Source organism: Musa acuminata, chromosome BXJ1-9 (genome assembly GCF_036884655.1).
Source record: "Musa acuminata AAA Group cultivar baxijiao chromosome BXJ1-9, Cavendish_Baxijiao_AAA, whole genome shotgun sequence".
Lineage (NCBI taxonomy): Eukaryota > Viridiplantae > Streptophyta > Magnoliopsida > Zingiberales > Musaceae > Musa > Musa acuminata.
The window spans coordinates 44737607-44761253 of record NC_088335.1 but is presented as its reverse complement, the minus strand read 5'-3'; the positions used below and the strand labels follow the sequence as shown (position 1 = coordinate 44761253).

Here is a 23647-nt window from a genome sequence, read left to right as displayed (position 1 = left end):
TTTGGTTTGGTTTGGGGATTCTTTTACGGGACAACAACACACTATCACGCTGATGCGACGTTGGAATGCCTTTGATGCTCCACATGTTACTCAAAGACCATGTTAAATTCTGAAACATGTAAAAGCTAATTAAATTAACGCAACACTAAGCACGCTTTCTCTGTGTGCGTTTCACATGCGATCCCTTCTCATGTCACTCTCCTCTCTTAAAGCAGGCTGACGCCAACTTTGACAAGACAGAACGATGGATCCCCATCGCCGTGGAATTCCTCGGCCAGAGATGAAACGAAGCCACACCAAACTACACTAACTAAAGTTCCATCTTCTCCTAACATCCACCTCTCCGTAAAATATTACAGGAGGAGCCATCTACCACCACTCACTCACCTTATTTATGCATACTATTTGGGGCGACAAAACTCGTTTTCCTCAGACCGTGAAGAAAACGAAGGATTCGCGTTAGTATGGAACGTGGCTGATGTGCTTCGTTGCTGGCCTCGCCAAGCTCCACAGATCGTCGTCGCCGTCGTCCCTGTCGCGATTGCGATGGATGTCCGGGGTGAACAGTGTTGCAGGCGAGCAGACACCCAAGCTTGGGTCATCGAAGCAGGGGAGTGGCTTCAGCGCCTCCGCCTGGCCGTCCAGCTCCGACGCGAGAAGCCCATCGAGCGCGGCCCAGCTATTGATGTTTGACTCGGTGCCCGCGAGGGCATGGATCGCGTCCGGTACGTAGCTCGTCTGATACCCGGATGGATGATCGAGTTGTTGGTTGGTGTAGTTCTCCGGAAACCATGGAAGGGTCGGGCTATGGAGAGGTGGAAGCCTCATCAACGTCTCACTGTTGAGATCTTCTCTCTCTTCCTTGCAAGATCTTCCCATGTATTGGAGGATTTGGCCCAACATGCCGTCGCCGTTTGGGTGCAGCCACTCTGTCTTGGCATCGGCGGAGAGAGAAGAAGAAGAGCAGTTGGTGGCGCTTTCCACGCTCTTTTGATGATGATGGTTCTTCTTCTTGAACACTCGGCAGATCACCCAACCATCTTCTTGGTTGGTAGCTTCTTCCATCAAGCAAGCAGGCTGGATCATCAAGAAGAAATCAGAACACAAGCAAGCAGACTATATCGACAAGCTCTAAAACCCTACTGCATACGTTGGGTGGGTAGCTCATGTCGGAGCGATCGTCGAGCCTGTACTCATGCATGATCCAATCTGACTTCTGGCCGTGAGGGGCGCGGCCTTTGTAGAACACCAGCGTCTTCCTCATCCCAATCCGCTTGATGCTGGAACAGATGACCTTGTCCCGGCCAGTGGCCTTCCAGAACCCGACCGCCGTCGCACGGTTGGTGCGAGTGCCCGTGGGGTACTTCTTGTCCTTGTGGCTGAAGAAGTACCAGTCGTTCTGCGGCGTCGACCCAATCCTGCACTTCTCTGCTTCACAAGATTCGATAGCAACTTCAATAAGCGTGTAGGAGAGCAAGCGAAAGTATCAGAAAGTGCACTTCTCTGGTTCACAAGAGAGAGCAAGCTAAAGTATCAGAGAGAGCTGGGCGTCGGCGACACCTTGGATGTCCCATGGCTCGAGCTTGTTGAGGTCGACGTCGCGGATGACGTCGAGGTCGATCTTCTCACACGCCACCTTCTTTCTCAGGTAGAAGTTTAGGAGCTCCTCCTCGGTTGGGTGGAAGCGGAAGCCCGGCGGCACGCCCGAGTGGCCATTCACTGGGATGCTCATCTTTATCCAGTAAGAATCAAGAGCAAGTTTGGTAAGAGTAGCAGTAGGCAAGCAAGGTTATATAGTGATCAGAGGAAGAGGAAGCATTCCATGCGTTTCTGCGTACTTGTCGTTGGTGGGGTTAGTTTTGCAGGAACAGAGAGGGGCCACCCACCCGATACGCGTGTGCGTGCGAGGGGATTAGAGGAGAGAAGACGAGAGAGGAGGGCAGCGTCTGAAACCACGACACCCGACCTTAAAGATCTCCAAGAAAAGCTCAAGCGAAACTACCGCCATCACTTGCAGAGAATCTCACTTTTATCCCATCAGACTGCACCTCTCCTTCTCATCTTCCTCTTACTGTGTAACCACCGCAACAACTACAACAATAACAGCAAAGGCGACCAACTACAACGGCAACAACACCGAAAAGAACAGGCACAGAGAGAGGGAGGGGCGGTGAGGAAGGGGTCGTAGGGAAGGGGGGGGGGGAATGATGATGGATGGGTCGGAGGCGTAGCGTTTTCGTGGAGCCCGCCACGCTTGGAAACAACGGCCACAATGTGGTGGTGGGGCAACATCGAGTTCTAACAGACACTGCCTTCTCTTTATCCTGGTGATTGCTATAAGTATGCGAAGGATGGCTTGTTGACCATAATATGGCTTGTACGGGTTTTTTTGACGTACGCGAGGCGCAAGGGATGATGGTTAATGACGTCAATTCTTAAGGATTTACCGACTGTTAGTAATATTTTTTTCTCTTCCTTCTAAGGAAAACTGGTGAAGACGATTTGATCCAGGATACCTCACCAGCCAGACCAGCCGACATATTCATAAAAGCTTTGAAAAGAGTGCTCTGTGATCTCTCTATTTGAGCAATATCTTTCATTTCTCGAAACAAAAGGAAAAAAAGAGTGTTTTGTGATCTCTCTAAGTGACTGGATAAAGCCTATGCACTTGTACCTACAAGTTCTAGTCCACCAACATATCCAGGACGTTTTATCTGATTGTATGAATCAGAGGATTCACTTATGATAAAATTGCCATATGATTCGGGGAGTATATAAATGATAAAAATGCCCAAAAGCAAATGAGACATAAGGCACCAACGAGTTTGCATGAGGACGATTATGCAAATAAATTACCATAATTATTTGTCACTACGTGCAAGCCTAGATTCATCAGAAACAAAATAAAATTAAAAAAAGAAATCAGTAAAGCAACACAGAGAAGATTAAACATAATTGTTATAGACATTATATCATCAAAAGAGTCAGCCAGCTAAGAAACCAAAATGTTAATCAAACAATCATCAAAACAACCAAGTTTGACATACTGCTAGAGAAAATATCAACCACTTACTACATCCGACTCATCATCCATACCACAATTCGTCAAACAGTTTTGTGCTTGGAAAAGAAACTCTGCAGCAATCAAAGAAGAGATACAATGTAAGAATGCTAGTCAATTTCACACTACATGAATTATAAAAGATAAACGCAAATCCAAGAACAATTTCTGATAAAGATGTGAAACTTACATCTATAAGACTGAACCCACAAAGGTGAAACCTTTGCTAAACATTCTGAAATCATATCTTTTGGAGTCTATATACTTACTCCAACCAAGTACACTTAGCGGACGAATTAAATCATTTTTGTTAAGCAGATATTTACAATATACAAACAACTATAATTTTTGTTTAACACCTAAAAAACAGGTTCAGGTCTATAAAGATCAAAAAACTATATTTCTTATGTCTGACACTTTGTCTTGGAAAAAGTAAAAAACATATGAATTGTATCAGAGAAAATGAAAATTTCTATGGCTCCGGCTAATGAGACAATCAAAGTAGGGAATAAAACAAATGGCAAGAACATTATGTGAGAAATCAAGTAGAAGAATAAATGAGATTAACATCACGAGCTGCCTAACTAGACTAGGAGATCATGGAATAATTGTTAAAAGTATTGCCACTATTTATGAGCCTTGTTGTTACCAAAAAATATCTTAACCATAGTCTGAAAGATTCATATCAGAATGTAGATCGGATAGGAATGAAAATATTGGGATTCACCAAATCGGGTTGGCAGGACCATTGTTGGCTGCAAAACAATTTAAAAGTCTTGCAAAGAAGAAAAATCATAGAAAATAGAAAATTACCAAAAACATTGTATGAAATTTGAAAAAAGATCAGGCAAGAAGATGTTTTTATCTTAATATTTCTGATATATCTCTAAAAAAAATGAAATCAGAATATAAAAGATTAAATGTCATACAAATAATAAATTATAAAATACTGCATTAAAGTTAATTATTATATGTTTATTTAGAAAACAAATAATAATATAATACCAAGATATAAATTTAATAAAAATGATAATGTCTCATATCACCTTGCAGTGCAGTAATACACTCATAAGACAAGGCAAATAGTCAGAGATGTTATGACCTCTTGATATATAAGATCCTTTTGCAACTATAGAACATACAAAGCACACTATGTTTTAAAAAGCTAATGAATCTTTTTACAAAGACATAGATAGCAAGTAATCAAGGTACCATATTAATCTTTTTAATGGATAAAATAAAGTACAAAAAAGTAAGTATATCTGAAAGATAAATCAGAGCGCACTATGTTCGAACAATTGACATACAAAATGATACTAATCAATAAAAAAAAGTACATTTTGAAGGTAAGTCAATAGATCCACACTATTCTCCAACGATGGACATACAAAAATGATGCTTCTACAAACCAGGCAGTATGCTGGCGGGTCAAGCAGTAAGCCTATCGGTTGGTGTTTGGACTTCAAAGAGACCCACTGGGGTCGGTTTAAAAGAGAGCAGACAAGTCCCTTTTTCACTTTCTTTCTCTCTTTGAAACTAGCCATGACCCCTTAAGTTCTTCCTACCTTGCTCTATCTCTGTTCCCTCATCAACCCTTATTTGTGTGTTACAATATATTTTTTCGATCCCATCAGTATTTCTTTTCCATTACATATTTCAGTGCAATATATGTTGTTATGTAGACTTGAACCACGTAAATTATATAATCTTGATTCTATCAAGTAGGAAACATCCAGAAAATAGAATTTTGTTAGGGTTTCTGATAGTCAAAACATTTAGAAAAGGGTACCTGGCCCATGCCAGCATACTTTGTCAGTATGCTTGGCATGCACTGGACCAATCAGGACCGACAGGGGTGGTTCGGTGCCAAAAATGCAAAACCATGCTTCTAAGTAATACAAAGAGGTGTATATGATACAACTGTAGCTTTAAGGATAGCGTTGTGTGCCTCTTGTGGCCCGAATGTTTGTTACGGGTGAAGCACTGTATAATACAAAAAAAAAGAGGCAAATGAAAGACCTTTGAAAATGACACCCACCAATTTAAGATTAACCCAAAGCTCATGACATCTTTATTCTCTACCTGGTAAATATGTTTTCTTAAAGAGCTAAGATCTAGTCTCTACTTAAACTCTCTCTACATGCTCCTCGTGGTCACAAATGATCGCAAATGCAAAACATTACAACAACAACAGTGGCAAGCAATGAGTTTGTCAACAACAAGGTTTATGATTTGTGAACATGATTAGTGCAATATCCCTCTGTGCAAGTCCTTAGTCATAATCAAGGTTCTGAATCTCAATCTTGTACCGATTTCAGCAATTGGACCCAAATGTTACCAATATACCAAGCTATATACTACAGATATTGTCTGGTGCCAGTCTAAATAAATAATAAAAAAAGTAATGCCGACTACTAACAGACCATATGGTCTGATATCGGTCCTTTGTCAAACCGGTAAACATTAGTTAGTATGCACCAACTGACCCATATTTGAAACTTTTACTTTACCTTCCTTCCCTCACTTGATTCTCTTCCTCTTCTCCCTCATAAAGCAACCACCAATATCATTCTTTTTTCTATACTAATGAGTTTGACAAACCATCTGAAATTGGCCAAATTTTACCCACTTAGAGCCTAATAAATAATCATTTGTGACCAATTCTGAAAAAAGCCAAGAAATCAGAAAATTTTGGATCGGCCTTGGTTGATAACAATCTAGATCAGGTGATATAGGTCATGATTGATCAGTAGAACAATCTATGTCTACTAGAAAAATAATGCAAGTACAAATTAGAACACCAATAAAGACCAAGAGCAAGAGAAACATCCAGATAAAGATGTCACTGCAGAATTTGTCACAAGGATGAGAAAGAAATTCATCAATATCTCAAGTCCAATGATGTCAACTTCTGAAGTAAACTTTCCAACATTTTTTTTGGATTAAGATGTCTAAGAATCTTTGTATGGTTACATTGAACAGCTTAGGCAAATTGTTTAGCTGTCTCAAGAATATTTGAAAACTTCTAAAGGTCTTATTTAATGAAATTCTGGAAGCTGATGAAATTATTAATGAAGGAAGGATTCTTCCATGATGCTTTTTTATATGTTGTAGATGCTAGACATGAATATAAACCTTGAGACATGGTAATGAGAGTGGTTATTTTCTTCTTATAATAATGTATTTAAACTTGTTAGATCTCCTTTTCTCAGGTGGACACCAAAGAAGATAAAGAAATCCTCCTTATTTTTTATTTCCTTGATATATTTCATAATTTAACTCACTATCTTTCTTCTACTCTCATTGGTAAGTTGAACTGTTCATCAAATAGCACACTGCAATTCTTAAGGAATACCCAGGTGGATTGGGAATCGGGCAATACATAACTTTGTAACAAAATTGCAGCTAAAGTCCATTTCTAAAGAAAGTATAGAATTTCCTTTTGGCAATACAAACAGAGAGATAAAACCACCGAATAAAAGCTACCCATTCATTTTCACAGACCAAACAGACCAGAAGCTAAACCAAAACAGATAAACATGACAATTGGCAATAAACATACACTAATCATTCACCTTACACTTACCAAAAGCAAACCTAGAAGTCATAAAAACTTAGTAGCTGATAATTTTATATTGAAATAACTTGAAGCTTTCAACCTGTGAACTCCATTTCGCTTAGCTCTCCATGATTTACAAAAAACCAAAGGAGAAGACAAATTACAAGGGGAATGATAGTAATCAAGGCTTCATTGCGCTATGCCGAGGCCAAAATATCTGAAGGGTCTGGCAGGATACATAAGGTCACTGTGGGATGGGGAAACCTCACTATAGATGATTAAAATTGAACACTGGTGGAGTGTGGTCTCCAAAAAATATATAGGGGGAATAGACTTTATCCTCAGAGATTCTAATGGCAATTGCTTGGTTTCAGGTGGTAGGTATGTACAAGAAAGCCCTGGAGGGAAGGGGTGAAGTTATTGTTGCAAGGGAAGGCATACAGATAGCAATCAACGAGAGAATTTCATGGCTGCCGGCGAAGAGTGATGCTGTGAAACCTGGCAGAAATTTTTAACAAGAAGAAACCACCTCCTTGGCAGCAACTCAGCACGTACAGTGACATCTTTGTCTCGATGAGAATGTTTGATGGCATTACTATTAACCGTGCTTCTAGAGAGGCAAACAAGGTTGCCAACTGGGTAGTTAGTTTTGCTAGGACTTCTAGGTTCAGTATTTTAGTAGCAAGGAGAGGCTAATTACATATTATCCCCTGTAATTAGACCTTTTTAGCATTCTGGTCCCTAGATTTCAAAATTTACATTGGAATCCGCATGATTATGAGAGTGAAACATCTAGCTCTATTAACCCTAGCGTTGTTAGTTTTATTGACGGAAGTACGAAAACAATGGGCAAAAAAGTAATTTCAACGTCCCAGTTACATTTTCGATTATGACAGACAGCAACGAAGAGAGGTGAGGGAAAGAGAGAAGAGGAAGAGGACAACACAGAAATTGACACTCTGCATTTGCATTGGCGTCGATATAGATGTAGAGCAGCACCGCCCTTCCCCACATCATTGTTAGCGCCAACGCAGATGCATAGCAACGCGCTCTGCATCTGCATGTGTGTCGGCACCAATGCAGATGTCAAGTGATACTCTGCATCTATATTTACATCTATGTCGACGTTGATTCAAATGCCGAGTGGCCCTTTCGCTGCTCTACATATGCATCTGCATCAATCCCGACACAGATACAAAGCGTCAGCATCTGCATTGTCCTCTTCCTCCTCTCTCTTTGTCTCACCTCTCGTCGTTGATCTCCCTCCTCATCCACAATAGCTACCTACGACACCCAACGGCACCATCGTCTGCCATCACCAAAAATATAATTGAAATATTAAAATTATTTTTTTGTCCATAATTTAATGCTACCATCGGTAGAACCAATGATGTTAGGGTAAATAAAGTTAGATGTTTTACTTTCATAACTATAGAAATTTTAATATAAATTTTTTAAGTCTAGGGATCAAAATACTAAAAAGGTCTAACTACGTAAGATAATCTGAAATTAGCTTGGCAAGAAGAGTTGTATCCTCAGATACTGAAGGGAGTTTTTGTAATAGACTTTTAATAGATCTCTGTGGCTTAATCATAAGTATTTTGCATCAGTCGATACCTTAAAAGTTTAGATCGGAATCAGAATTTAATTAGAGAAATTATAAGATCACCGTACATATCATATTCAATTGTTATTATGAGCAAAATTCCAACCACAGACATAATTAAAGTGTATGCATCCTACAAACATAAGAACTTTGAAAGGAATGTACACAAGCTAACAAGATCCCAACCAAGACCAAGAGATCTTAAAAAGAATTAAATATGGGAGGGAAATTGAAGGAAAGGAACACAAGCGTAGATCCACCACCATACCTAGGCCAAGAATCGTAAGAGGGGATGAGATCGGACGGATCACTTGGCGACCATGCGAAGGATGAAGTCCTCGTAGCGGATGGTGCCGTCAGGGGCGACCTCGACCTCGCGGATCCACTCGTCAAACTCGTTGGGCTCGAGCTTCTCGCCGATGCTGGTGAGGACGTGGCGGAGGTCGGCGACGGCGACGGTTCCGGTGCCGTCCTTGTCGAGGACGCGGAAGGCATCGCGAAGCTGGCGATCGAAGGGCTCGGGGCGGAGGTGCTTGCGCATGAGGTCGAGGAAGCGGGGGAAGTCGAAGGGGGCGGTGAGGCCCTCCGAGGCGGCGATCTCCTTCAACTGGGCCTGCGTGGGGTTGCCGCCCAGAGATCGCATCAGGATCCCCAGTTCCGACGACGCGATCCGCCCGTCCCCGTCCGTGTCAAACAGGGTGAACGCCTCCCGCATCGACGCCACCTGCTCCTCGGTCAGCTCCTCCTTCCCCATCGCTCTCCCCTCCACTCTCCTTTCTCCTCTCCTCCTCCGATCTCGATCGCTTTCTAGCGAGCCCGAGGCGAGAAAGGAGTTTCTTACGCAAATGGGCCGGAGATTAAGGAGAGCGAATGGTGGCGGAGGGCCAAATTGACCCCACTCGTCTTCGGGCCAACCAGTCAAAATTGATTCAGTCAGGTCCACGGCAACAATAATTAGACTTGGGTCCGGTTCGGGTTGAGGTCCCCAAACAAAATTGTGGTTGGGTTCAAAAGAACAACCTAAATCCGAGTCAGAACGTAAATCTGCAATCAGCCCAATTCAATTTGCATATTGATTGTGTGTTGGTAAGAAAAAGATCATCCATTTATCATCCTCAACATGAGATGATAATAAATACAACGTCATCATCACTATCAAACAGAGCTCACGGTGGCTGTGGCGTTCCCAGCTTTGAAGCTTAAGATCCTCGACACGAGCTTCTCCATCACGTCGGATCCGGGCGCGAACATGGCGCCCGCGATGCTCATCACGCCCGGGTTCTGGCTGTTGAGCACCGAGAAGGTGGTCGCCAGCCCATACCCGGCGTTCACGCAGAAGTGGAGCAGGCCGCGGGGGAACACGAACACGTCGCCGTCCCGCAGCGTCCGCTGGAACAGACGGTTCCCGCTGTCCACGAACCCTGCCACCACCGTGCCGTGGGAGACGAACATCATCTCGGACGCCCGGGGGTGGGAGTGGGGCAGGACCATGCCGTCCATGGCCAGGTCGGTGCGGGCCATGGAGAGGCCCTGCGTGTTGAGGCCGGGGAAGTCGGCGGCCGTCACCACGTTCATGGACGACCGGAGGAAGTTGTCGGTGTCGCCCGCGTGGTTGAGCCGCGAGGTCTTGAAGTCGGAGGCCATGACGCTGCTGGGGCTCTTGCAGAGGAAGCCATTCATGAAGAGCTTTGCTTCTCCTTGCGGCGCCGCGGGACACAGATCTTGAAGCGGGCTATCGTCTGCAGCGGAAGGCGTCAAGGAACAGAGAAAGGCGAGGAGGAGGAGGAGGGAGGCGGCGAGTCCGGAATCAGAGAGCTTCTCCATCTGGCCTCTTCCACCCGATCGATGGGGTAGGGATTTGAGCTTAGGCAACATACACATATAGCAAGGCGAAGCATGAGGACGGACGTACCTTGGAGTTCACTGCAGTACCGTTTCGGATTGTTTCTTAAGTAGAGAATGCTTCCACGGAAACATGTTTTAAGGGTCAGCAACGATCAATTACTTTCGATATGAAATATTATTTTTACGGTAAAACAAAGATAAAATAAAAATATAATTATGAAAGAGTGAACTATCATGGCACAGTTCTTGACAGACAGTGAGCTATTATCCTTGGCAATGACAATTGGTCTCTGAATTCTCCAAGAGTGCAGATTTTCCAAAGGTTATAAACGTATTAGCAGAAAACCTTTCTTACCAGCAGAACAGAATAAGATCAATCTATACACTCAAATCCATCTATGTCTGGTAGAAGATACATGAGGCGAAGAAGCCTCACCTCATGCTCACACTAAAAACAAGCTAATATTGCAACACTAGAGTGATTAGTCTATATAAAAGAGGAATTTTGAGATACTGGAAGTTGGGAGGAAGAAAATATTATCTAACTTCACTGCTTCTAAAATCAATAATCAACAGCTCACTACATGTATCTGTAATATCAAACTTCCTACTCTAGACAGTGTACCATTAAGGAATACATATTAGCTTTAGAACCAAGACCAGAACCGGGAACAAAAATTAAAGAAGAAGAAGAAGAAGAAGAAGAGAAACCCTCCGGGATATTCTGCCAAGGATTAAGAGAAAAAAGAAAAATTGTTGACCATCTTCTCCATTATATTAGGATGAAAAAGTTTACCAAAATGAAAGAGCAAGTTAGCCTGTGATGAAAACAGGGCAATGACATACAGAGACATTTCATCCTGAATACCAAGCTAACAAAGACTATATTTCAAGATCAGCAGGTACCTATAATTTATGGGCAACAACAAAATATTAGTCATTCTACCTGCAAAATGCAACATGCTGAAATTTGACTACGATATCGACAACAAGTACTTCTGAAGGGCATGAGTAGCAAGCTAGAATTCTAGAGGAAAATAGGTTTTGAGGTTATTTTTCAAGTGGTTGACAGAGATAGAAGGATGTCCTACTTGGCATTATGTGTCATGTTATAGCTTCCCATTTTATGATTCACACACAGTAGCAAACATATGATCTGGAACTAAATTCATATAGGACGATTATCAACTTAAACAAGGATGAAGATTCTTCGCAATGTTTGATTTGTCGGATGGATACTGGCAATCTTAGTATCAGTTCAATTTTTCAGAATGAAGGCACCAGATATAAGATGAATATAAATAAAAAGAATGCAGTGAATTATACTTGGGGAAAATTGAGGATTAATCTGTTTAACAATGCAAAGGACAAACTATAGCATGCTACTATGGTATTAATCAAGATAATCAAGAAACTAATTCAAATTTTTATCCTGGTGAAACAAAACCACAACATATAAAGGTGAAAATAAAATTGTATTGTCAGATTTCAAATATCTAAATGGTAAACATCTTGCTCCTGGTTTTCATCTAAAAAAAGTATGAACCACTATAGACCTATTAGACCTGATCTAACTCTTGAATTCATCTGTCTCCCCATACGGTCAGGGATACATGATGGAGAAATTTTTGTTTCTTTCATGTAGCATTTGATTATCAACTAGATTTTCTATTTAACACTTCTTTTCATGCTGGACATATATATTAAGTCAAAAATGGAATGTAACAAATAAATTGTCAATGTAGTAATATGCACCCCATGATCTCTTAGCATGATAACCTCTTTTCTTTTGTTATTAAATAGTTTGATAATTCACTATCGATGACTCGACTTTGGAGAAACAATTTTGGCCAATAATCAAGCGACGAATGACATATAGCTCTAGGTACGGACAGACTCACATTATGGGTTTTCTAAGCTACCTTGTAATAAAGGCTACTCGCCAAAATACATTTACAGGGTCATAGCCAACAGGTTTCATCTATAAAAGATCTAAACTAAATACTCAATTACCTCCAAAAGAATTCAAAATTGGTGACCGGCCATCTAAAGCAATGTTAAAGAAAAACTTCTTAGTTTGTGGTCTCTCTCTCTCGATGACTCGACTTTGGAGAAACAATTTTGGCCAATAATCAAGCGACGAATGACATAGAGCTCCAGGTATGGACAGACTCACATTATGGGTTTTCCAAGCTACCCTGTAATAAAGGCTACTCGCCAAAATACATTTATAGGGTCATAGCCAACAGGTTTCATCTATAAAAGATCTAAACTAAATACTCAATTACCTCCAAAAGAATTCAAAATTGGTGACCGGCCATCTAAAGCAATGTTAAAGAAAAACTTCTTAGTTTGTGGTCTCTCTCTCTCTCTCTCTCTATCTATATATATATATATATATATATATATATATATATATGAAAAACAAGATAGACAATTATACGTCAGTAATGAGTGGCCATGTAATATGATAAATGGTGCCCACTAAAGCTGCATTAGCAAATCCCACATTTGTTATAATTTTTTTAAAGTTGCATTTCATGAATTTCTCAAGACAACATACTCCTGAAAGGAGGCAGCAGTCATTGCTAAGAGAATTCATAGGGCATCTAGAACTAATATTCCATCAGTATCTCTCTTTAATTAATTGGCAATGTATCAACCAAAAAGCATATTTGAATTAGCTCATATAGCTCAAGTAACATTGCCCAAGAATTAAGATAGCATAAATAATCACACTAGGCTGAGCGGCAATCGGAGATTTATATGTAGTGTTGCCTGATCAATCCGCATCAAGTATAACTCTGTATTGCTCGAGTCCTGCAATACTGAAGTAATGTCTTGTAGACTCCTAAGGTTTCAAATGGAATTGCAAAACATAGCTTCTCTACTCATAGAAGTTCCATGGAGATACTGAGAATTCTACTCATCTAAATACCCTTCAACAATTAGATGAAATATACAAAATGAGGAATTCCAGCTGAACAAGAAGACACAAGAACACATACCTCTCCCGGCAAAAGCCTTGTGCCTTTGGTTATCATCATCTCATGCCAAGCCCACTGGCACCGCCTCGACCAACTTGGCAAAGTAGAACTGCGTACGGATGAAGCCCCTCTTCCTCACCCTCCACCCGACCTTCTCCAGAGCCCGCTCCACATCCCTCTCTGCGTGCAGATACGCCCTCGTCGCCTTGCTCGGCCCAGGGAACAGTTCGCCCACCCTCTTCAGCAGGTCATAGTACAACGTCTTGGGCGCGAAACTGAGAACCAGCCTTGACTCAGCCAGCGATGCCAAGTGCGCGATCATGGCCTCGGCCTTCCCTTGAGGGTAGTGAATCAGCACGTCCAAGCACACCACGATGTCGAATTTTCCGTCTAGGCTCTCGAGATCCTTTACCTCGAATTTGGGCATTTGGAGGTCGGGTCGGTCGGCAAGGGCTTCGCGGGCCTGGCGCTCAGCCTCGGACACCATGGCGGCGGAGATGTCGCTGGCGGAGACGAGGGCGCCCTCGGAAGCGAGGGGGATAGAGAGGCTTCCGGTGCCGCAGCCGGCGTCGCAAACGGATAGTCCGGCGAGCGGACCACCGTCGCGGAGCATGCTGAGGGCGTTCTCGACGGTCTGGGCGTGGCCGAGGCGGATGTCGAGCTGCACGCGGTTCACGCCTTCGGTAGCCTCGCCGTAGATCTTCTTCCAGCGCTCGAAGCCGGTGTTGTTGAAGTAGTCGCGGACAACCTCCTTGTCGCCGCCGCCAACGTCCTCCGCCTGCTGCCGGCGGCGCCGCTCGGGGTCGGAGAGCGAGAGGGCGGCGGCGAGGGCGGCGACGGAGGAGGCAGCGGCAAGGGCGACCGGGGCATCGAGAACGGGGAGGTCGGCAGACGAGGGCAGGGCGAGCGTGCGGGTGGTAGAGGAGAGGCGGCGCGGCTTCGGACAGAGCGGGTGGAGGTGGCGGTGGCGGTGCGAGGCGCCAGTGGCGGTGGCAGGGAAGAGGACTCCCGTAAAAGCCATCGGCGCGTTCCAACTTGAGCTGTCTTTCCTCTTCCCCTTCTTCTTCACAGCCTCCTCGAGATTTCCGATAAGGTTGGTGGGGTGTGCTTTCAATTCAGAGCTTCGTGGATGAGGGAAATAATACCGCGAGCTCGTAACCAATCTCTTGGGTGTAAGTCGTAACACGAAGAACGCCACTTTCCTGTCACAAAGAACTCGACCGAAAAAGAAAAATCAGTTCCGCACCGGACTTACCTGTGAGCTAGTTTGACGGCTTAAGTCGGCTGCATGAGCTAATTATATATTTTATCTCCTGACCTTTTACATCCTACTTTTTTATATTTTAAAAAATTATATTAAAATTTTTATATATTAAAAATTATTTTATTTTATTTTATTTTTAACAACATTGCACATGATATCATCCTCGTGTGTTTCTCTAACCTATCAACCCTGGTGTTAGTATGTTTACTTTCTTCGTCATATTATTACGGATAAAATTGTAAACAAAATGTTCGATGTAATACTTTATTCGTCGTATTATTACTTTCTTCGTCATGTAATACTTGTGTATGTTTATATTTTTTATTTATTTTTATACTTTACATAACCTATAGATGGTTTGTAGTAGACTTAGCAACCTCATTTTGATTAGTTTTTATAGTTATTTTGGGTTTGTAAATGTAAGTTGTGTATAGTCGTCACATAAAAGTAAAATTATCTAGAAATAACCTATCCAAGTAATCATTTTGAGGATTTTCTAACTCTGTAGAATGGTGCAAAATGTCGGTTAATATAGTACCTATGAGCTTCGAGTGACATATAACTAGATGGGCCTTTGCATAGTGTTTAGGGTTGGTTCGTTGTTTCATTTCACAATAGTATTATGTGGGCACTTGTGGGGACTCTCGATTGCGACATACCACTTCGAACTTTTTATCGTGCAATCATTCAAAACTTGTGAAATATTTGAAGTTACATTGCCTATCTAGTATTTATTGAAATAAGTACTTGTAGATCCTAAGTTAAACATTTACTCTAACTCGTATTCTCTTTGCAAACAAACATGCAAGGATACCATACAATTTAGACAAAACAAACTAAGTACGTGATAATATATTACAAACCATGATGTTGTCATAATCATCACCCGATTCATTGTTAGTGATAACCAATCGTAAGTCATAACAATAAATCTTATTAAGAAGAATACCACTCTATGATCAGAGAGAACATGACAAAAAATATCAGTTCCCCACCACACTTATCTGCAAGCTACTTGAGAACTGATTGGGAATTTTAGTGGGCTTCATGGACCACCCTATGGGCTCTTTTTTAAATATGTCTAAACTATTTTTTGGAATTTAGTTTATACTCAATCCCACAATAAGGAAAATAAACATGACTCTGCATTAATGGTTAGTGGCATAGCCCAGTTTCACTAGCCTTCCATGTGTAAATAAAAATACATAATTGAAAGTAGTGTAATTTATCAAACTAACCCGATAATATCCCTTTTATTGAGTCTCATTATTATACTTTATCTATAGGTGGCTTCAATATTATAATCACGATCATATAAATAATTAACTTATTAATTTTATTTAGTGTGAATCAATAATTTAAAATATTTAAATTAAATTAATAGTAACACACTCGTTTATTTATAAGCGAATCTACGTTTTTATCCATCATGATTAAATTAAAGCTTATAAATTATATTTTACTCTTATTCTAAGTGTAATAAAAAATATATTGATTTCTTTAAAAGTGATAACTCTTAGTATTTCTAACCAAAGAAATTAAGTGAATAATAGAAAAGAGCCGATCTTCCTACATCAAAGAAGTATTGGTGGACCCTTAACCTAATTTATTTTGATTTTATTTATATGAGGTTCCTTAATGTTACATCCCCTACCAAATTCAATCAAAAGCTTTTTATTAGTTCTTTTGCTACATATGTTAATTATTTAAGTTTCATTTTTACAAAGCAAGATGGGAAGAAAAAAATCAATTGATTTAACTCAATTGAAAATCATTCATCCATGATTATAGATAAAGATTAATTACGATCGACATAAACATAAAAAATTAATCAAGAGAATCAAAATCTTATTAATGCTAGAATCACCTCTACTCCTTTATAGATAAGGGACAAAATTATGACGGACATTCATATCAAATAATTTCTCATAAATCGACGTACTCGTACCAACCAAGCGATCTTATATTTTCTATCGGACGTACTAATAAGTATTTAGCCTTGTTATGAATACAAATAAAGCTCAAGCAATCTTATATCCGGTGTACTAATAGGTACATTTAGTACCTATTATTATTCTTATTAATCAAGAAAAATAATGAATCAATCATTATGAAATTTGGAGGTCACGTTAACAGTAAAAGACAGTACAAAATTCAATGTGGAGCAGCAGATAATTGATGGTAGAGAAAAACTGCATTAGGTGATGACTAATATGGGCATAATATTTGCAATGGTGAGTTCTCTCGTAACACTCTGCCAATGGAATGTTCTGATACGGCACGCATCGCATGAAACACATAACATTGATTTCCTTATTGACTCAGATCGTATTTTCATACGTAGGCCAACCCCTAAACGTCAATGCATGATTCGGTCCAAATCACAGCGATCAACAGACGACGGCTTCTGAAGAGAGAAGAGAAAAGAAAGCGGAGAATAATACACATCTCTTACTGTTTCTCTTTCTATGAGAGGCAGAGCGTCTTTGGTCGCTCCTCCTCCTCCTCCTCATCGGCATGTCTTCCTCCCTACGTCCCTGCTTCCCTCCATATCTCCTCCAGCTCCCGGGCGAAGGCACGCTGCTGGCCGACGATGATGGTGACGTGGTCCTTCTTCTCGAACACCTTGACGCGAGCCCTGGGGATCCTGGCCGCCAGGTCGTAGCTGCAGTCGACGGGGAGGAGCTCGTCGTTGCCCCCGTGGAACACCCGCACCTCGCAACTCAGCTTCTCCCGCACCGTCTCCAGGTAGCTCTCCATCTTCTCCGCGCTGGCGCAGATGACGTTGTGCAGGGTGTGCCATGCCGCGTTGTGCGTGTGGCACATGAACACCTCGATCATGAACGTCCGCATCCTGCCCAGTTACATGTTCTAACCATCATCATCATCTCTGCATCGCAGCCGCTGGAGATCTCATGCACTGAGTCGTGTGTTATCAAACAGCAATGCAGAGACGAAGTGACCCTTTGTCAGATTATTCATGTTCTCTTTGGTGATCTATCTTGAGAAATATGGCATGAAATTGGATGGAAACATCTCACACTTCACCTACCAAACTTGTTCTTTCAATCGACTCTGTTTCCACCTACTATTTGATCTCAAACAAGCACACATAAGAGAGAAGTCCTAAATCCTTTCTTGACTCCAATGGATGTGCTCCAGAAAAAATGCATGAGCAAAAGCTCGGAAGTAAATTCTATGACCATTCATTGATGGATTGTCTGATTCTTTCGAAAAGAAACATCGACAGCTAGTGAGATGCAAAGGAAGAGGACAGTTGTAAAAGCTAAGATCAATGTGTTCAGGAAAAGGACCTTTCGAGAGAGAGAGTAGCAGTTCAAAGTTTTCATAGCATCTTTGGTGGCATGTCTTTCCATCACAAATTGAGAGATGCAATGTATTGCATATTTATTGGCTTAAAAGCTGTCATCTGAATGACACCTCATGTTCTGACACCTCTCATGAACAGCAGAGATAGAAATAGCAGGGGTTGGAAGGATCATGTGATCCCATGTGCTTCCAGAAACACAAAGAGCATGATATCACCCATAAATCTGTGTTCATTGCTAATCTGCTAAAGGATTACCAAGAATCGATTACGAAGACTAAATCCATCATTCTATCCACTCGTCTGTGGAATCAATGAGATGATCTCAGATAAGGATCGATCAATGAAAAGGGATAGAATCCTATATGAGCTGATGAGATGGAGATGGACAGAACATGTCCTCCATTCAAATCGAGGAGGTTATGTTGATACGGGCTAAAGAAGGCGGGCAGCACTGTACTCAGAAGAACGCTAAGGAAAGACTCAGAGAGGCTTCCCCCAAACCTACTGCTGCGGGCCACTATGTTGCAGCATTAATCAATCACCTCACCCCTTCATTGCGAAGACAGCTGCGTGGCCCCAACTGTTAGTGAATTAGCAGCTGCAGAAGTTGGTGGATTCAGGACGACCTTACACTGTGCACCTCATAAATGAGCAGACACACTTATCCCCGACTACTAAATGATCAGGTGCGGAATCCATCATCTTGATCTAACATTTCCAGGATTTACACAGTGCTATCTCCCGTCACGATGGTGGAACAGGAGAGGAGCCCACGCTTTAATCAGCTGGGGTTTGGATTTTGGAGGGGGGAATTCAATCTCCCCTCCTTTCCTCCTCTTACTGCCATGAACAGTGTGTAATGCTGCAGTAAATTGCCATTTGGGACGATGATGATGCGAGCGTATGTGGTGGTGGTGCATACGTAAAAGTGAGAACTTGGGGAGTGTACCTGTTACCGGAGAAGAATTTGAAGAGGCAGTCCCACAGGCGGTGGTTCTTGCAGATGAGGAGGCAAATGGTCCGGCTGACGTGCTCGTACCAGCAAGCCATGGAAGCCCCGAACGCGATGGCCGGCCACACCTTCCTCGGCGCCACCTGCCGCATTATGAACTGCGACGGCTCCTCGCCCCTCGGCACTGGAAAATATGGCTGCGCAGCCGCTCTACCATCAACGATTGCATCGTCTTTCGAGATCTAGCGAGAGGGAGGTGCGTGCGATCCTTACCGGAGCCAGCAGGGTGAGGGACTTGACCGCGTTTGGGTGCCTGACGGCCATGGCCAGCGCAATGATGCAGCCGAGAGAGTGGGCGACGATGTGGAAGGCGCGCACGTCGTATCGCTCCAGCACTGACTTCTCGATCATTTCGATGTGCTCCCGCAGCGTGTACAGCGAGTCGGCCGGCTTGGGACTCCGGCCGAACCCCAGCAGGTCCACCGCGAACAGCCGGTGCCTCGACCTCGTCTCGGCGGTGAATTCCTGGAACACGGTCTCCGTCCAGAACGTGGAGGATGATATGAAGCCGTGGATGAACAGGACGTCCTCATTCGTCGTCGTTCTTCCATCTGTCAACCAAATCACATCATGTCAAACCCCGTTCGGCGATTCAGGAGCGGGGAATTCTGCATGCATGGCGACCCAGAACGTGCCTGCAGGCCCCTCGGCATGGACATAAAGCTGGGAGGTGCTGGAGGTGGATCGGCTCCACGAGTTGCAGATCTTGCAGTCGCAGTCGGACCAGAGGGGGATCGGCTGCGGCAGCCGCCGTTCGATCTTCCCCTTCAGCATCTCCATGATGTTGGAGCCGACGGCGAAGGAGGTGGTGGCCGGCGACCGAACCGACATGCTGGTGCTGGCCGCCACGGCCACGGCGGCCTTCCGGGAGAACTCCGACACTCGGGAGTGGCGGGAGTAGAGCGTGTCGGAGACGTCCTCCAGCTGAAGCTTGGTGGAGCAAAGGCGGACGATCTTGGGCCCTCTGTTCACGGACACCATGAAGCTGTCGCTGCTGGTGATCATGTTGTTGGAGGAGGAGCAGTAGCAGGGCTTCCACTCCGCCTCCATGGCGTAATCAATCAGCTTATACACCACGCAGAGGACCACGTCGAGGACGTCAAGGAAGGAGAAGACAAGGAAGCTAACAGTCGAATTTAGCAGCTCCCCAGCCAGCGTCAGCAAAGACTGATCATTCCCCCCCCTGCCACCCATCTCCTCTCTCTCTCTCTCTCTCTCAGGCCTCCCCGCCCTCACCCTCCCTCCTCTATATGCAACAATGTCGGTGTCGGTCGGGTGTCTTCTTACCCTGCGACGGTTGGCTTGTACCGCGGGGAGCTCGCAACCACCACCAGCGAGCCCACAAGCAGCAGGTGGAAGCTTACTGCTAGCTATCCGCAGTCCCAATCCCAATGCCACCGGGATTTTATAGCTAACACGATCAACTACCGCAGGATTAAAAAGGCAAAACCAGAAAGAATAAACAAACAAAAAAGAAAGAAACAGAAGCAAATGGGTGTGTGAATTGGGATGCTTCCAAAAACATGGAGAGGTTTTGGTGAAGACCTCGACGACGAGGTGGAATTGATGGTATCATTTAAAGGGTTTGTTGAGCAAGGAAAAGAAGGTGGGTGGTGGTTGAGTACCGTGCTTTGGCTCTCTCCTCTCTCTTCCTTCCCAACTATTACTTACCCATATATCAATACATAGCCAATACTACAATCGGAAGACGTATAGTACATTACGATCACACGTGAATTCAAATCTGAGATCCATCACAATTAAGATACATTACATTGTACAGTAATATTGATAGCCGATAAGATTTCCTCAACTATACGAGGAAATATCTCTACTCTATTAAGAAATTTTTTTTATTTTAATATATATAAATAGGAGAGGGACATGTTAATGTATTGAAGCTAAAGTTATTTCAATAAAGCTTCTTCAATAATTGTTCTTATCTTCTATTTTATCTTCTATTATCTTCAATAAGTCTGAGACCAACTTTTGCTGGCAAATTATCAATGTAGGAATTATATTACGTACATACTAATTAAGATGTTTCCAATATGAGGTTATAACCTTTTTTTTATAATTCCATATATATATATATATATATATATATATATATATATATATATATATATAATAGAATAGAATAAATTATCAAAAAATATTTAAATATAAATAATAATTTAAATATTAATTTAGTGGTGATGTACTAGATTAATTTATCAAAGCTTGAGGGTTGGAAGACTCATTCGATATATTTTTATATCTTAAATATTGGATATATTGTCTTATTTGATATATTTTTTAGAAGATATCCTTAGCAATATATCGCAAAGTAATAGGCTTGAATTATGTCTTCATCATTTATATTTTGTATAAAAAAAAGGATATTAGAGTTTAAGATTTTAATTATTGGGTAAGCTTTTACGTCTAAGTAACGAAAAAAAGAGAGCATTATAAGTTAATCTTAATCTTACTCATTTTTTACGTGAGAGGTGTTATAGTTTTATATTCATAATATTGATATTAAATATCTCAAATTTTTGATATTAAAATACTTACCATATATATGATTTTTTTAATCTTCTTTTGAACAACCTACCACTAAAGTATAGCAATTAAAAGCATAAAATAACAAAATACACATCGAAAAGTGAGCACCACATAAAAAAGCAATATTCGATGGTGTGTGGTTTACCTACGATGAAATCACCTCCATGAAATAACTTGCAAGGAGGGTGACACCTCATACCAAATGCACATAAGAAATGCCAAGATAACACCTAACAGGAAAAGCTAACTTGAGAGACATGAACGACAACCAAATAAAATTACTCCTCCTCTTTTGTCTCTCCTACCTCAATCCAATGGTCTTCGTTGCCGCATTGTTAATGAATGGTGTAAACTCCATTATTAGACTTACTTGACTATTCAAGTTCATAATCAATGCATTAATTGCATTATAATAAACTGATAGTTATATTCATCCTATAGATTCCCAAACTTGATTCACTATTTTATCGAGATCTCATGAGTACATTTAGTTTTTTCATGTCGATTTAGAAAATAAAAAAAATCAAAATCTTATAAGCTAACAAGTCACACTCTAATCGCGTAAAATTGTATGAGCTCACCCAAAATGAATTATTCCTAACGAGCCCTCGTGCCCACGTCGATAACTACAAATAATGATTATTACTCTTTATGCATGTCCAAAAAAAAACTTTATTATGCAAAAATCCAATAACTCATATGAAAATAGTAACACACAAGATATTCTCATCACCCTACCTTTTATACAAATTCTAATAACCACTAAAATATATGAACTTATAAAATATTTAATCTTTTATGGCGTATATCTAAAATCTAATTAACGAGTATGTTAATAGGAATAAGCGGCAGCCCCGCCATCATGTGGCGGGACCAACATGCTTAATGGAACTAAGGATTCATTCCCATCCTTGTCGATGACCACTTTGTATTAAGCTTGGATTGATGTCGATTGATGGATGCAAAATGGTTGTATTCTACAATCCAGCGTTATGCTTTTGATGTTTGTTGGTATTTTGCACAACGAATGGAGGATATGCATCAATAACGAAAGGGATTTTGTTTTCGTTGGGAGGATATTTCAAACCAATATAGCATAGGTAATAAATGCAGGTTATGTATCAATAACGAAAGCACTGCTAATATACTAAAAAGGTGTATTTGGATTTTAGTATATTAGCACTGCTAATAATAAATGCAGGTTATGGCTTTTTTTTTTTTTTTACGCTAAAGGATGATACTTTCTATTTTCGATACGTTGACGAAGAGATATATGATAATAGTACATGAAAATTTTTGATATACGAATGTTTGTTGATTTCACACTCGAGATATTAGTACGATGGTAGTGTATCAAACCTATTTATCAAGGGTTAAGGATAACAAATTTCATTGATAAATTATAAAGATATTAGGTAACTTAACTAATAAAGATTTTATCATATCATCGTAAAATCCTTACTTTCACTATAGGATGATACTTTCCATTTTTGATATGTTCATGAAGAGATACAAGATGATAGTTCATGAAAATTTATAATATATGAATGTTTGTTGATTTCACACTCGAGATATCGGTACGATGATAGTGTAACAAACCTATTTCTCAAGGGTTAAGGATCACAAATCTCATTGATAAATTATAAAAAATATTAGGTAACCTAACCAATAGACTTTAACATATCGATCATCGCTTTAACTATTTATCCTTTATAAGATTAAGATGTTGAATTAGTAAGGATTCATAATGTATCTTTTTCCAATATCAGAAGACCACTATCTCTAAGTGTTCTATGGCTTTTACATTTAAGGAAAACTCAACTATCTTTGTGTCTTTAGGATGTCCATAAGTTGAATCGGTGGACTTTGGGATGCCTAAAACCCTAAGCATCTACAATTTGTCTTTGTCATGCAGCTTCATGAACAGCAATATGAAGTTGATGGTAAACATGTGGCAAGTTTACGTCGTCTTGTATATTACTCTCAATAATAAAAGAAAGCTAAGAAATAGGCCAATGCCTTTCGCTATAATGAAGCTTCCTAAAAAGAACTATAAAAAAAAAAGAAGAAAAGGTCAAGGTGTTCTCTCTGTAAGATCCTTATCATGATGACTTGTTAGGGTACAACACAACTCAAGATAGGACTTGGTGATAATACCCTAAAAGACTTGAGCAATGTTGTGGGAGAAACAGCAACGCATTTAAGACAGACCTAAAAGAGAGGTGCATCACTGTGTCCTTGACAACATGTAGAAGACTCTTAAATATAGTCAAGCATCGACGTGGTCCTCCAATTTATTTATTAGCGTGCAATTGCTCCCCTCCAAAGACCATGTATCATACATATATTGGCTGGACTAAGACCCATTCCACTCATTATTTGATCTCAAAGTGGCCACACGATATATATATACATATATATATATATATATATAT

General features: G+C 41.2%; 4 protein-coding genes across 7 annotated transcripts; all 4 read right to left on the bottom strand.

Annotated features, from left to right (window-relative positions):
* Positions 1–98: 98 nt before the first annotated feature.
* On the bottom strand, positions 99–9060 carry LOC135593727 (probable calcium-binding protein CML7). Of its 3 annotated transcripts, XM_065083977.1 has the most exons (5): positions 8495–8518; positions 1839–3135; positions 1561–1732; positions 1151–1431; positions 99–1077 (listed from the first exon to the last, which is right to left on the bottom strand). In XM_065083977.1, the coding sequence occupies exons 3-5, from the start codon at positions 1730–1732 to the stop codon at positions 460–462; spliced, it is 1071 nt and encodes a 356-aa protein (XP_064940049.1). In that variant the 5' UTR covers positions 1839–3135; positions 8495–8518; the 3' UTR covers positions 99–459. The 3 variants fall into 3 exon arrangements, with proteins under 3 accessions (XP_064940049.1, XP_064940050.1, XP_064940051.1); XM_065083978.1 differs by having other exon boundaries at positions 103–1077; positions 1151–1428; positions 1561–3135; XM_065083979.1 differs by lacking the exons at positions 99–1077; positions 1151–1431; positions 1561–1732 and having other exon boundaries at positions 2946–3135; positions 8495–9060.
* A 200-nt stretch (positions 9061–9260) lies between these two features.
* On the bottom strand, positions 9261–10188 carry LOC135593730 (germin-like protein 11-1). Its single transcript, XM_065083982.1, has one exon. It carries the CDS (start codon positions 10105–10107, stop codon positions 9382–9384), a length of 726 nt encoding a protein of 241 aa, XP_064940054.1. The 5' UTR covers positions 10108–10188; the 3' UTR covers positions 9261–9381.
* A 617-nt stretch (positions 10189–10805) lies between these two features.
* LOC135593728 (magnesium protoporphyrin IX methyltransferase, chloroplastic-like) lies at positions 10806–14286 on the bottom strand. 2 transcript variants are annotated; one of them, XM_065083980.1, is made up of 2 exons: positions 13080–14228; positions 10806–10977 (listed from the first exon to the last, which is right to left on the bottom strand). In XM_065083980.1, the coding sequence occupies exon 1, from the start codon at positions 14077–14079 to the stop codon at positions 13120–13122; it is 960 nt and encodes a 319-aa protein (XP_064940052.1). In that variant the 5' UTR covers positions 14080–14228; the 3' UTR covers positions 10806–10977; positions 13080–13119. The 2 variants fall into 2 exon arrangements, with proteins under 2 accessions (XP_064940052.1, XP_064940053.1); XM_065083981.1 differs by lacking the exon at positions 10806–10977 and adding an exon at positions 12816–12891 and having other exon boundaries at positions 13080–14286.
* A 2144-nt stretch (positions 14287–16430) lies between these two features.
* Positions 16431–19898, bottom strand: LOC135593726 (probable lysophospholipase BODYGUARD 3). Its single transcript, XM_065083976.1, has 4 exons — positions 19301–19898; positions 18879–19216; positions 18603–18802; positions 16431–17176 (listed from the first exon to the last, which is right to left on the bottom strand). Exons 1-4 carry the CDS (start codon positions 19857–19859, stop codon positions 16852–16854), a joined length of 1422 nt encoding a protein of 473 aa, XP_064940048.1. The 5' UTR covers positions 19860–19898; the 3' UTR covers positions 16431–16851.
* Positions 19899–23647: the final 3749 nt, after the last annotated feature.